General features: G+C 40.8%; 1 protein-coding gene across 1 annotated transcript in view; it reads right to left on the bottom strand.

Moving 5' to 3' along the window:
* Positions 1-8,194: 8,194 nt before the first annotated feature.
* LPAR3 (lysophosphatidic acid receptor 3) overlaps positions 8,195-15,703 on the bottom strand; it is an 80,747-nt gene continuing 73,238 nt past the window's right edge. The window contains exon 3 of the mRNA XM_061119990.1: positions 8,195-8,908. Within this exon, the coding sequence (XP_060975973.1) occupies positions 8,580-8,908 (329 nt within the window). The 3' untranslated portion in view covers positions 8,195-8,579. The remainder of the gene's footprint in view (positions 8,909-15,703) is intronic.

Genomic DNA, 15,703 nt, shown 5'->3' with positions numbered 1-15,703 from the left:
CCTGATCCAGGAACTAAGATCCCACATGCCACTTGGCACATCTCAAATAAACAAAAACTAGTCCTCACTTGACTCCTCTCCTCTCCTCACAATCTCTCTTGAACGCCCTACAATCATTCGGTTATGCTTTCACCACCAATAGTTCAGTGGGTAAAGAATCCACCTGCAATGCAGGACACTCCAGTTCAATTCCTGGGTCAGGAAGATCTGCTGGAGAAGGGATAGGCTACCCACTCCAGTATTCTTGGGCTTCCCTTGTGACTTAGCTGGTAAAGAATCCACCTGCAATGTGGGAGATCTGGATTCTACCCCTGGGTTGGGAAGATCCCCTGGAGAAGGGAAAGGCTACCTACTCCAGTTTTGTGGCCTGCAGAATTCCATAGACTGTATAGTCCATGGGGTTGCAAACAGTTGGACATGACTGAGTGACTTTAACTCACTCAACTTTGTCAAGATCACAAACACCTCCATGGCCAAATCAGCAGTCAATTCTTGAGACTGTTCCAGCATTGGACACAGTTGATGACTCCCAGGTCTCGTTGACTCTTGGTTTTCTCCCTATGCCACTGGTTGCTCCTCCTCAGTGTCCTCAACTGATTCCTCATTTTTCTGACCTCCAACATTGCAAATGCCCAGGGGTCAATTCTTGAATCTGTTAATCCATCTATACTTACAGTCCCTGGGACTTAGCCCAGCCTTGTGGCTATAAATACCATTCATATACTGGTGATTCCAAGATTAGTATCTCCAGCCTAGACCTTTCCCCGAGTGGGACGTTTGTTTCTGCAGCTGACTTTTCAACATCTCCACTTATATGTATCTCTACAACATTAAGTGAAAGGGAAAGTGAAGTCGTGTCCGACTCTTTGCAACCCCGTGGACTGTAGCCTACCAGGCTCCTCCGTCCATGTGATTTTCCAGGCAAGAATACTGGAGTGGGTTGCCATCTCCTTCTCCAGGGGATCTTCATTCAGTGCCACACTAAAACTGAATTCTTGATTCCTACCCATCCTCAAATCTGTTGTTACTACCACCTCTCCATCATTAAAAGAAAACCCACTTTTGCAATGGTTTGGATCAAAACACTTGAAGTTGTCTTAACACACCTCTCTTGCTGCCATATCCAATCCACTGGCAAATCCTACATCATCACATGCTTTTCCTTATTCAATTATCCCTACCCATAACTTAAAATCACCAAATAGCATTCTATCAATAATAATAAATACACTTTCACAGTGCCCAGCATTGTTCTAAGTGCTTGACTTATAATTTAATCTACAACAACCCTATGAGGGAGACAGAATTGTGATCCCATTTTGTAGATGAAAAGCTGATGCACAGAGGAATTGCCCAAAGTCACAGAACTAGTAAGTGAAATGGCTGATTGTAAATGCAGGGAAACTGATTTGAGTTCACAGGCTTGACTACAATGCTTTACCTTTAAGCTTGAATATTTACATTGTTTAGAAGTTTCCAGTGTTATAAATCATGTTATTTTGATCACCTTTGTGTAATAAACCTCTTCTTAATTTAGAATCATTTCTTTAGCATACATTCTTAGAAGCTGAATTGTTCAGAGTATAAACATTCTCAATCCCTAAAATAGCTAACTTATTTTTTATTAGTAAATGTTGGCTCTTTGAAATGTGAAGTTATATGTATAGCTGTAGGAAACTTTTTCTTTTTTTTTTTTTAATTTTTTATTTATTTTTATTATTATTATTTTTTTTTCCAGTGGGTTTTGTCATACATTGATATGAATCAGCCATGGATTTACATGTATTCCCAATCCTGATCCCCCCTCCCACCTCCCTCTCCACCCGATTCCTCTGGGTCTTCCCAGTGCACCAGGCCGGAGCACTTGTCTCGTGCATCCCACCTGGGCTGGTGATCTGTTTCACCATAGATAGTATACATGCTGTTCTTTTGAAATATCCCACCCTCACATTCTCCCACAAAGTTCAAAAGTCTGTTCTGTATTTCTGTGTCTCTTTTTCTGTTCTGCATATAGGGTTATCGTTATCACCTTTCTAAATTCCATATACATGTGTCAGTATGCTGTAATGTTCTTTATCTTTCTGGCTTACTTCACTCTGTATAATGGGCTCCAGCTTCATCCATCTCATTAGGACTGGTTCAAATGAATTCTTTTTAATGGCTGAGGAAACTTTTTCTTAATAAAGAAGAACCTCTGAAGAACTTAGCTGAGTTTGCCCCTGATTTAGTCACTTAAGTACTCATTCAATCTTGTGGTGTTCAGTTTCCTCACTTGTAAAATCAAGACAATCCCTACATTACAACTTCCTCACAATAATGCCTAAAACAGACCCTTATTTCTATCAAAAGAAGAAACTTTTGCGCTACTTCTCCCTGCCCCCAGACAAACCACAAACTCTGAAACTTAGATCTATTCCATTCAGCTCTACAAAAGAATTGATCCATTGCATCTTTTAAGACTGTGGAACACTCAATTCTGACTTTTTTGCACACCTATATTTAACACCTCATTTTACCTTGGCTCACTCATTGTTGTTTCAAGATTCTCTTCTCACCATCTTAAAATCTAAAAGAAAGGTTGTTGTTGTTGTTGTTGTTGTTTAGTCTATCAGTCATGTCTGACTCTTTGCAACACCATGGACTGTAGCCCACCAGGCTCCTCTGTCCATGGGATTCTCCAGGCAAAAATACTGGAGTGGGTTGCCACTTCCTTCCCCAGGGGATCTTCCCAACCCAGGGATCAAATCCCCATCTCCTATGTCTCTTGCAATAACAAGCGGATTCTTTACCACTGAGCCACCAGGGACGATTAAGCAGTACTAAATTTGCCATGACTATATATCAACTGTAACCATACATTTTATTTCTCATGCTCAAATCTCATTTGATATCACAGATTTGGATAATAAATAGCCAATAAGTAAACTATGTTCTTACATTCTTTTTTTGTCTTATTTACCCACTCAGCCTTCAGAAGACCCATATACTGTAAGATGGAACTCAAAAGCTACACATACCAACACTATTTTTTTTTACAGAATTTTCATCTCTTACTCTAGAACTGGACTGCCCTTGTGGCTCAGCTGGTAAAAGAATCTACCTGCAATGCGGGAGACCTGGGTTCAATCCCTGGGTTGGGAAGATTCCCCTGGCGAAGGGAAAAGTTATCCACTCCAGTATTCTGGCCTACAGAATATAGTCCATGGGGTCGACAAAGAGCTGGACATGACTGAGCGACTTTCACACTTCACTCACTCTAGAACTAGTTATATTGTCTTCTATCCACAGTCAAGAAAAACTAATGGGACCCATATCTCAGAAAGGCAGAGTCTCAAAAGCCAAGAAGACCCCACCCCCTTCCTTTTTCCTTTTTCCACCTGCTGTATTGTCTGTCAGCAGTCTGCTGGCTTGCTTATCCTTTCTCTGCTCGCCCCTGAATCCGAAAAGTTGGAAGCCTGGGAATTATATTTCCCAGAGTACGAAGCCAGCAAATTTCCCATTTTAGATTCTGGAAGTGCCACATACAAGCGAGGAGGCAGGCAGAAGACAGACAGAGGCCATATTCTTCCCAGCAATAGCTGTGAGATTTTGCAGTGACCCCTCTACTGCAATTTTGCATGAGTATCCCTCCACGAATCACCTGCCTCACTGGGTGGCTTCCACAATTTCCTGAGCTGTGTGGCAAGAATTCCTCCAAGGTTAGCCACAAGCTAACAATGGGTTTCTTTCACCTCTGCTCCTCTAGCTTTTCCAACTCTCTTATCAGCATCTAATTACATATTTTAAATGCCTTCCTGCTTCAAGTGTCCAGAGTGGTTTCTGTTTTTCAATGGAAAGACTGAAATCTCCAATCTCCTAATTTATATAAACATGTAGTCAAGTGTCCTCTTAAAGACAAGTCTAGTTTAGATGATCAGTACCAGACCCAACCCATTAATTGTATGTAAACTGATTTTAACCACTAAAGTATCCCCTTTTGTGATTTCTTTTTCTTCCCCCAGCTTTTGGAGAATTCTGTATCAATAATTTTATTACAGAAGCTGGATCTAAAAAATACACCAACATCAAACAACACTCCAAGTGACACCAGGTGGACAACTACCTTGCCATAGTCCATCCTTAATATTTTCAGCTTCCTTTCTCTTTATTTCCGTCCAATTACTTATGTGTATGATTTTGTCCATTCTTTTAAGGGCAGGGATATTTTGCTTGTTTGTTCCCTAGCACCTAGGAAATGCTCAAAGATGTTGGTTAAATGCAATGTAAAAATAAGTGTGTGGGCTTCCGTTTGCCTGGATGGAGTAAACAACAATTCACACATTTTTAATTTAAGTTCGCTTTAGCACCCATAAGCAAATCATCAAATCTTTAGGTTCTCCATTTTGATTAGCAGTTCCATTTTATTCTAGAAATTTCTTCTTCCCTGTGTTGATGATGGGTTTACACTTACACATTTCACACCTGCCTGCTAGACTTCAAATGGTCTCCCTAGGTGATCTTTACATACACTAAATCTTCAGAACCACTGCAACAAATCAGCTCCTTTTAGTTGAAATTCCTAATGCAAGGAATAAAATACAAAGAACCCAAGGCTTGGGGTTCTTTTTATGATTCACATCTGGGAGGTGATGTATAGGATGACAGAATTTTGGAGCTGGAAATGTTCTCACAGATCATTTAAGTCTGTTATTTAGATCAGCGATCATATCTGGAATTTCATAGATAGTTTAGGACAGAACAGAACTCAGAATTTTGGTATTCTGAATTTCAGCCTAGTGATTTAAGATGGCTATCAAAACATTTGTGTGAGTGGTGAAGTGAACAACCCCCCATGTGTGCCAATCATACTGTGAATATGCTTACGTGTTAGTATAGTTGTCTGACAAGTAGTGGTAAACTTCTAACAAAATTAATATATCAGATGACTTCCAATAGATGCAAGTGAAGTGTCTTGAGGAAGGGATAGCATTTTTGAATATGCACAAAGATGTAACATGGACTTATGGCGGGCACCACCCTCGTTTTTCTTCAATATAGCCTTGGGATTACCATAGAATGTGTAGGTGTTAATCTCAGTAATAAACACAATACAGATGAAGTTTATGGAAATTTGAATTATGTAAACTTGAAGTTTGTAATCTAGAAAAAAATTTATAAAGTTTCCTGTATAAAATAGCAGCTCTCTAAAAAGCTGGCAAGAATGGTAAATTCCAAAATCCAGTAAACTGCAAACCATGTTCGTGGGTTGACATGCAGAGGTGCTGCATTATATATATAGCATAACATGGCCCGCCCTCTTATTCACGTGTACTGGAATCTCCGCATATGATTTTAGTGACCATTGTACTAGTGTTTGCACCATAAACTTTTAGCTCAGAAATTACATGTGACAAAATACTCTGAATCCTTAGACACGACCATCTGTTAATTTAGGAGGGAGCACACTCTAAGACACTGGAGAGAATGATGTGAAAATAAGCACAGCATTAAGGCCAAATAAAAATCCCTGCAATCCTAATGCTATTCCTCTGTGAAAACTGGCCTTACATGATGAGTATCTTAAATTATGTGATGTGTTCAGGGGAACATTCCTCACAAAACACAGCTTTTCCTAAAGCTCCTTCATGCCTTTAAGTGTTTCTAACCCTAACCCCTATGCCTGAAAGACAAAGAGCAATGTTAAAAGGAGCCCTAGGAATTTCCAATTTAATCTCACATTTAGCGACCCACCAAGGGCATAGAATTCTCTGGTAAACATCCCATAAGTCAGATATGTGTGTGTTTTAAATTCTTGTTAGTATGCAGTGAGATGAACCATTGTGTAGAATAACACTTTGGTTATTTTCACTCCAGGTTCTAACAGGGCTTGAGTCTGTCTCTAAGTCAATTTCATGAGTGTCATCACAGGGCTTGCCTGCATTATGCCTAGTCAATTAGTTAAGAGGGCCAAGCATTCTGATTGCCTCCGCTCCCACTCACAGAATGATTGGAAGATCAATGAGCTAATAAAAACAAAATACTCTTAATCTCCTGCAATTAGTCTAGGAACACAGGGCACTGCATGCCTTGTCATCTACGTGGGGCAGCCCCAGTAGATGAACAGAGCTGTACCTCCCACACTTTTCCTGTACCCACCCCACCCCCTCGCATCCTGCCTTCTGCTGCTGCTGCTGAGCTCCCCCAATCCCTGATCCTGGGCCATCCAAACATGGGCTCAGGGTGCCAGTGAAGCAGAGGCATTGAGATTTCCAAACTTTGATTGCAAATATTTATAAAAAGCATGAAAGTGCTGACTGTGAAGGAAATTAGAGTTTTGTTTGAGGCTTACAGAAGTCTACCACTCAAAAAAATTTTCACCAAGAAATTTCAATGTATTTCCAAAAAACTTCTTTCTTTCCAAGAGACAGTCTTCATGAAGAACTAAATTCTCTCATCAATACAGATTTAGCAGAACACCTTGGGCAATGCTACAAAGCTAAGCAGACAATGAATCTTGTTTGGCTTGGGTGTAGCCCCTGCTTTGAGTCAAGGGCCTGTCTTAAAAGGTTAGGTCAGATTTTTAGAACTATCATCTCAATGACTTGCAGATAAACTTGGGGGTCCTAGGATTTGAACAGGAACATTCTTTCTTTATATTTTTCCAACTAAGAGATGGCTTTTATGTGTTCCTGGTGAGCCCTGAGATGGCTGGCGCTTGTCATCTGCAAATATACATGACTCCTCTACTCTTGGACCCGCGCTGAGATATGTGTGTGCATAAAAACAAAAGCTATCTATTTCCACCCTGAGTTTCCACACTTGGATCCCCTCCAGACACTATTCTGAACATGACATTCTGCTGAAGGGTACTAAAAATGGTGCTTTCCTCAAAATAAAACCTTTAAAGGTCCCTTAGTAGCTATTCAGGGACTGGTTTTCAATTTCAATTCTCCACCTCTTGCCCAGCTGTAGATTCAAAATGCTTACATAAAATACTGAGAGTATGTACTTCAAAGCAAATCTGATTTTTTTCTTCTGTAATAGAAATGAGAGCTATAGTTACCACAAACTATATTTTTACTTAGAAAATACACAAAGTAATAATACACCTCCAACAAGAGAAAACAGATTCTCTCTTTTTTTAATTTTATTTTATAGATAGCTTTGGTATAAGCTTCAGATAGATCCACTTACTACACAGTTTGTGAAATCTATACCTTCAAATCATACTACTCTCTATTTTAGGTCATTATATCTAAAAGCATGACTTCTTAAATCCTTTTATTACAAGTAGTTCTTGCACAAAAATGTTATATCACAATAGCAAAAAAAAAAATGTAAACTTGTTTTGCAAACTACATAAATACTATTGTATCTGCTTTGAAGTTATTCTTATGTTAAAATCAGAATATAATCTACATGCTTTACATAGAAAACTCTGGCCAGTAGCCTACGTGCATAAAGCTTTTCTTACTGACTTGCCTTTCATGTTCCTTACTTAGGTCTTGGAAGGAGAAAAATTTTAAATAGAACCCAAATAAAAATGCAGTCCATAAGTAAAACAAGTACTGGAAATATGTCAATAATTGTACGTAAAATATGAGATGTGAAAATGACTCTATATATTAAATCTGACAACTTACCAGGGTATGGAGGAAACTTGATAGAAAGACTCAATTGAGCTCATATTCGATCCTACATGCAAGGAACTCAGCCCGAATGCTAATAGACTTTTCACCCTGCTGAATGTCTGTTTTCAAATAAATCACACCTTGCTATTAGAGAGCATAAGAGGTCATTTCTATAGCTATTAGTCCTAGACTGAAAAGTCTAGGTGGCCAGTGAATTTATTTCACCATCACTATCTGTGATGTCTTTCAATACAAATGTGAAGTGTGTCAATATGCAGGTGTGGATACATAAGCGTGCACACTGAGAGGACTACATCAAGGCCTCTTTTTTCGCTGCAAGTAGAGCTTTTCATGTTTACCTTTTTTGTTATTGAAGTAAATCTTTTTTCCTCAGACTGTCCTTTCAGTTAAAGATCAAGTTAATTAATCTGGAGCCCTGACTGACGTGTTACTTTGAGATTCCCATTGAACACCTAGCTACTGGCCATGGTTTGTTTGAGGAGAAAAACATCACTGCTGAAGCATATTTTAAAATTTCAAATGCATACAGAAAGAACTACATACGCTTTCCAAGCAGCTACGGATAGTGGCTCAAGTAACGTTTTTATTTATTTTGGCCTAAGCCCTTTAACAACATCCTTTGAAAACAAGAGAGAATGCCTACAAGATGGCGGCAGAGACCAGAACGCACGGCCTGGTGGGCGGTGGCGGTGCTCCGAGAAGGTCACGGGGCCTCAGGTGGGGATCCATTGTGCTACCGTCCCTCTTTCTGTGCATTCTCTCTAAATGCACGTGTCCTCTCTCTTCTGCCCGTGCTTTTACTTGACGTAAAACCATTTTTAAAACAAACTTCCCAATGATTCATTAAGCGCTCAAATAACACTGTACGCAGGCTTTGTTGGAGGCAGGTAACCATTCCGAATACCTCTTCTCCCCTTGGAGGCCGGGGTGGGCGGAGGGGCGTCGAGGCTACGAGCTGCTTTTGTTGCAGACGGGGCCTCGGTTGCTATCCTCCATATACTGGCTGCCCCCCGTGTCGCTCCGGCTGAGGACCATGGAAGGGAGGCGGGAAGGCCGCCTCTCCGGGTTCTTCTCTTGCGAGAAGCAGCAGAGCATCCTCTTCATGGTGCTGTACATGTCCTCATCCTTGTAGGAGTAGATGATGGGGTTCATGACGGAGTTGAGCAGCGCCAGCAGCAGGAACCACCTTTTCACGTGCTGCACGTTGCACCGCGTGCAGTTCAGGCCGTCGAGCAGCAGAACCACCAGGCCGGGCGTCCAGCACACGACGAAGGCCCCTGGAGGGAGAGAGGGAGGAAGCAACAGGCACTCAGGCGTCAGGTTAATTATTTAGGTTTCTTCTCGCCCAGTCTTCCGTCAGTGGCATCAAGGGACTTTGAGGATTTGTTTTGACAACTGCAAAGCAAACTTCCAGACTTCCTCTAAGCATTTGAGGCCTGCGCTTGTTAGAAGCAGACAGACTATAAAACCACATGCCATTTCACCTTCCCATCTGCTTACCCAGGTACCTTAACTAGAGGCTTACACTTCTCTCTTACATATTGAACACAACACAGCCTTATTTCCTTGTGCTCTCCGAATCACACTAGAAGGCTGTGCGGTCATTATCCACATTCTGCAGGTGAGAAAATTGAGGCCCAGTTCTAGAGTCTATGTGGGGGGAGCCTCACACACATAGTGTATGTGGGGAACCCTGCACTCTGCTGTTCTCCAACTCAGACTTTCTAAGTGCTGTCCTAAATAAGACACACTGCATACATAGGTGTCTCCTAGTCTTTTAATCAAGTCACTTGCTCAAAAACTATATTCTTAACAAAACCACGTTTAAGCTGAGTAGGCACGAAATTCTTTTTGACATTCACTGGCCATCTGCTTAATTAACTGCTCTAAGTTGAGATATTTTTGTCAGAAGTAAGTCTTTCTCTTTCACCATAAGATAGAGATGTGCTTTTATTAGCACATTTATTTAGCATAATTTTAGCCCCAACTGCACATGAAGGAGGGTCTCTTCTGAGTCTCTATCCATCTGACCATATTTAGCTTACTTTAGAACTTTCTGATATATTCTTCCTGAGATATGAGACACAGGTTCATTATTTCTCTACTTAGTCAGCATAACATCAGATAACAATGACAGCTAACACAGGAATGTTTCCCTTTATTAACTCATAGAACCACACTATGAAAACAGACATCACTGTCATCCTCAGGAAACTGAGGTACAAGAGAAATTCAGTAACTTGCTTAAGAGAAAACAGCTTATAAGTGACACTGAATTTTGAACCTAGGCAATCTTCCTTCACAGGCTTCACACTTGGCCACTATGGGACCTGCCTCCATCTTGGGGTGTGATTTCTTTTTCCAAAAGTCCTTATCACTTTTTAATGCCCTTACTTATACAGTCAACAAATAGTCACTGTGAACTTTCAACGTGCCAAGAACTGTGCTAGAAGGTGAATGAGGTGAGGACCATGCGCTCTGGGAGCTAATGGGGGAGACAGAATGAACAAGCAAGTCTGTGAACTGTATCACTAACTAGTTACTCCTCTTGGTTAGATTCAGACCTGGACAGTATTCCTCTTAGTGCTTTATCTTTGTTCTGAGCAATAAGCAAGTCAAGTCAAGAATTATAAAGCGGCAGTGCAAGGCCATGAAACTCTATGAGTTTTGGGGTCAGAGAGCTAGGCCAAGACCCTCACCTTACGAGCTACTAGTAAGGCAAATCACCTCTCTGAGCCTTCTTCATTCCCTAATTTAATAAAGATAATGATCTTGACTTATAAAGGTAATTGGGAAGGTCAGAGGTAATGAAAAGTGGAGTCTAACACTGTACTGGGTTCACTCAGCAGTGGTTATCATGAGATGCTTTGTCAGAGACATCTGACAAAAGATGTGCCAGAGTTCTCAGGGGGGTTCACTTCCCATTTCATAACTACACCTCTCCAGTGGCTCCGTTTTTTCTCCATTCTCTGTTATTTTGGGGTTGGCTGACATATGTGAATAAAGAAGTGACCTTGGAGTTAAAAGATCAGAGATTTGGGTCCAAATTCTTCACTTACTGTACAACTCTGGGAGATCCATGTTATCAGTCTGGGCTTCATCTTCCTAAACTGTGAATTAAGGATCTGTGCCAAGTTGTGGGTTTTTCAGTCTGTGAGCTGGGGTACGTTAGTGGGTATGCAATCAAATTAATGAGTTTGGACATTTTTTTTTTCAATGAATAGAAATGCAATGGAATGAAACAGCTCAGAGTATATTACACAGACCAAGGGAAATACTATTTCATGCAATTTTTGTTTCAGTTTTATATATTATATTTATGCGTGCATTGGGCATAAAGTAATATATTTCTGACTGTTGGGATTAGTCAGAAAGTTTGAAAAAAGCCCCGTCTAGCTCCAATGGTCTGTATTTCCTAGAACAATAAAACTTCTGCTCTCTCTGCTGTTTCTGAGACAGGATTACTGTGTTGCCAACAGGGAAGAACTAAACAAAGCAGACATCAAAAGCTGTAGCTACCAACTTTTATTTGACGTGTCCTTTCTGTGTGAAACTGCAGAATTCCAAAGAAATTCCAGAGGGAGTTTCCAACGGTTCTGTGTTAATGGGTAGGAGGAGGAAACATTGGTGAACTTCATACTTAGTTAAATATACGTATGAAAGTTTTTTTAATTTTTACTTATTTTTTATTTTTGACTGTGCTAGATGTTTGTTGCTGTGAGGGCTTTACTCTAGTTGCAGTGAGTAGGGGCTCCTCTCTAGTTGTGGTGCTTGGGTTTCTCATTGTGGCAGCTTCTCTTGTGCAGCACAGGCTCTAGGACAAAAGGGCTTCTGCAGTTTCGGCTCCTGGGCTCTAGAGACAGACTCAGTAGTTGTGGCACATGGGCTTAGTTGCTCCACAGCATGTAGGATCTTCCTGGATCAGCGATTGAACTTGTGTCTCCTGCATTGATAGGCAGATTCTTTACCACTTAGCCACCAGAGAAGCCCCTTGTCAAACTTTAATAGTGTATATAACTTTCAAACTAATGGAAGGGGAAGCATGCAAGCAAAGGGAAAAAAGGTCTCAGTACAAAAGAAAGGTGGCAAACATAGAAAAGTGGGATAAAGAAAAAAATAAGTTACTGGAAATGAATCCAAGTATGCTGACCCTTGAACAACATGGGGGTTAGGGGCACAGTTGAAAATCCATATATAACTACATTTGGCCCTTGCATCTATGATTCCACATCTGTAGATACAACCTCAGATCGGATCATGTAGTACTGTAGAATGTATTTCCTGAAAAAAATCTTCACATAAATGAACCTACTCAGTTCAAACACCTTTTGTTCAAGGGTCAATGGTATCCTATTAAAAAAGTCAATTGAAATAATTTGATGTCTAACATTACAACCATATGTGGTAAAACCCATGAAGAAAGCCAAGACGATTAACATGGGATTTATGATATGGTCATGTATGGATGTGACAGTTGGATTGTGAAGAAAGCTGAGCGCCGAAAAATTGATGCTTTTGAACTGTGGTGTTGGAGAAGACTCTTGAGAGTCCCTTGGACTGCAAGGAGATCCACCCAGTCCATCTTAAAGGAGATCACTCCTGGGTGTTCATTGGAAGGACTGATGCTGAAGCTGAAACTCCAGTATTTTGGCCACTTCATGCGAAGAGTTGACTCATTGGAAAAGACCCTGATGCTGGGAGGGATTGGGGGCAGGAGGAGAAGGGGACGACAGAGGATGAGATGGCTGGATGGCATCACCAACTCGATGGACATGAGTTTGAGCAAGCTTCGGGAGTTGGTGATGGACAGGGAGGCCTGGCGTGCTGCGATTCATGGGGTCACAAAGAGTTGGACACAACTGAGCGACGAACTGAACTGAACTGAACTACTTCTACAGGAGCTAGGGGCCCACCAGGATAGGGTACAAAGGAGGTTCTAAAGACATTGATAACGATCTACTACATTGGGTAGCAAGTACACAGGTGTTTTAATTTTTAAAATTCTTTTAAGTATTATTCTTTAAACTGTACGTATATCATATAATTTTGCTTGAATGATCTATTTCATATACACACATCAAAAAATGGATAAAAGTAAATTGCCAATATGTTTTTCTAAAGATTGTTTTTAAAATGTAATTTTTTAAATTCATTAAAGCTTTTTTCCTCAGCATAAAACTCTAGTTTGGATTAATCAGGGGACCTTAACACTCTAAATAAATCTTCAGATCTGTTTGTCATAATGTGGTAATTCATACACATTTTTCTTTTGCATTGAACTTCATAAAATATTTCATTCAGTCAACACTGAAACACTTTTCTTTAGGCAATGTTTATATACCAGGCACTGTTGTAACCATTTTATATGAATTAACCATTTAATCCTCAGCAACCCTTGGAAATAGGTACTATTACACACACACACACACACAGTGCTGTGTGCTGTGCTTAGTCACTCAGTCATGTCCGACTCTTTGTGACCCCAAGGACTGTAGCCCACCAGGGTCCTCTGTCCATGGGGATTCTCCAGGCAAGAATACAAGAGTGGGTTGCCATGCCCTCCTCCAGGGCATCTTCCCAAGCCAGGGATCCAATCTAGGTCGCCATCGTTGCCAGGCGGATTCTTTACCATCTGAGTCACAGTACCCTCATTTTAAATCTGAGAAAAATGAACCACGGATAAGTGGGTAATCTGCTCAAAGCCATGCAGCTGATAAGTGGAAGGGCCAGGATTTGAACTCAGGCAGCCTGGCCCCAGAGCCTGTGCTACTATTCACGTGCTCGGCTCAGAAGTGAGTGCAAAGGATCTTATTTCTAAAGTAAGTGATGGGGAAGGGGAGAGAGTACTTTTGGCCTTTAAAGTTCTATTCATAGAATGTCATATCTAAAACTGCATATATCATAACTATGTCATTCTTTGGTTTGCTAACAGAAAGATTTTCTGGCAAAGGCAGGAAGGAAAGAAGGAAGGAAAGAAGAAAGATGAAGAAGGAGAGAAAGAAGGGGAAGGGGAGGGAGGAAAGGAGAAAGAATTTCAGCAAAATTATAGGCTGGCCATTGGGGTATGAAGAGAAAAAAAAAATCTGCTGACCTTTTTATTACACTGTTTCCAAGAACAACAAAAGGCAAGGCTCTGACAGAACAGCCCAAACACACTGGGCTGCTGAACCAGAGATGGCGCTTCAGTGGTGCCATCTGAGGTGACGATTACACTCCAAGCAGGGACCCTGGGAAACCACAGCTCCGTGACTCCTCCACCCAGCGGCCAGGCTCTCCTTCTAAACATACCAGTGTGGAGGCACAGCTTATCTTAACAGTTCATTTGTTAGGGGTTTTTTACTGTGTGTCAGCAGCAGCAGATATGAGGTCCCCAAAAAATATTTAAAAGGAGAAGAAAATGCCAGGAATGGTTCTGGCCTTGGGAATCTGTCCTCTTGGATAATTCTTGAAGAACGTGGGAGATGGCAGAAACATACAAATGGGCAACTGTCCCAGTTCTTAAAAGACGGCCAGATGGTGCATCCTAGCAAATATATATCAGTCAGCCCCTTATGAATTTCCAATAAATTCTAGAAGAAAAAACTAAGATGAATCTTTTTTGAGTATTTAAACTCAATGCTCAGGAAAAACAGCTAGGAATAAGCAAGGCTTACCAAGAGACATATGTCAAGACCGCATTTTTTCCCCCTTAGCTTAGGCATTAACAAATAGGAGCAGATCTAAAGGTATCTATCTGGGAAATGGAAGAAATCAGGTACATTTTTCTTGGAGAAGAAAAGGGAAAAGAAAACAAGATTATGTTAACTGCCCCCAAATACCTAAAGGGTCATTACATAAAAAGAAGCACAACTTACCTTGAAGGTCACCCTGAACCAAATGGAAAAGTATCAAAAAGCAGAATTTGAACATAAATTTTTTTAAAAAGAAAAGAAAGCTATTTTGTCAAGGAATTTGTTGTCCAGCAGACAGAGAGCCTCCCTTGGCCTGAGTATTTTCTTTGTCCAGATCGTCCTGAGATGTACAAAGGGAAGGGATTTTCCCCAAATGAGGCAGACAGAGGGTTAAGTGGCTTCTGAACTGTTTTCCAAGTAGAAAACTGCTATCTACAAACTATGAGTTTCAACTCCCCACGCAATCCAAAGAAATTCAACTTGTTGGTTTCCCAGACACCATTATCAGACAGTATGGCTAAAAACTGATTAAGACAAATTCTCCAAGATAGCAATTCCCAAAGCTGGTTGTCCATCAAATTCCCAAGGGAGCTTTTTACTAATGCATATCCTCTAGTCCTATATCAGACCCAACGGCCAGACTGTCTGTGGTAGGACGGGGAAATCTGTAGAAAAAGTTTCCTGGGTGATTACAATGCATGACCAGTTTCACAAATCACTTCTGTATGCTGACCAATATGGTTTCATCAAGCTGACCTTGTCAGCAAAATTGTAGACTCTATATAGATTTGGCCAAAAGACATGGAAAACAGAAAGGGGGCAGAATTCTTTAAAATAAAAAAAAAGTCACCTTTAGATCAATACCTTCAGCTTCTATTTGGAAAAATGTTTGAACAGATCTTATGCATAAATGAAATGTATAAAAACAGGGAAACTAGTCTACAGGCAAGGCATACACCATCTTCCGCTGGCCTTAGCTCTCTGGTTCACCCTGCCAAGAATGCCTTCCTGGCTCCTAATCTAAAGTCTACTTTTCATTGCAAGCTTAGCTCCTATTCTGCCTCCTCCACTGGACCTTTCCCATTTGTCCAACCCACAGTGACCATTCTCTTCTCTCAATTTCTGTGACACTTCCCACCTACAACATCCACATGGCACTGGGCGTATCACCTGCTTTGTTCCACTCTAACATCTCCCAAGACCTCTGGGCCAAGCAGTGTGCTTAAAGCTTTATGTACACCCATTATTTAAATCTCATGGCCCTGTGAGGTTGCTACTCTTATTTTCAGCCTCATACTTGATGAATCTGAACTTCAGAATGGCTCAACAGTTAGGTCAGAAGCCAATGAATAGAAGAGTCAGAATTTGAACCCCAGCCTGATTCCTCCATGCAAATTCTTG

This window comes from Dama dama, chromosome 20, assembly GCF_033118175.1.
Source record: "Dama dama isolate Ldn47 chromosome 20, ASM3311817v1, whole genome shotgun sequence".
Classification (NCBI taxonomy): Eukaryota; Metazoa; Chordata; class Mammalia; order Artiodactyla; family Cervidae; genus Dama; species Dama dama.
This window is presented reverse-complemented; position numbering and strand designations above follow the sequence as displayed.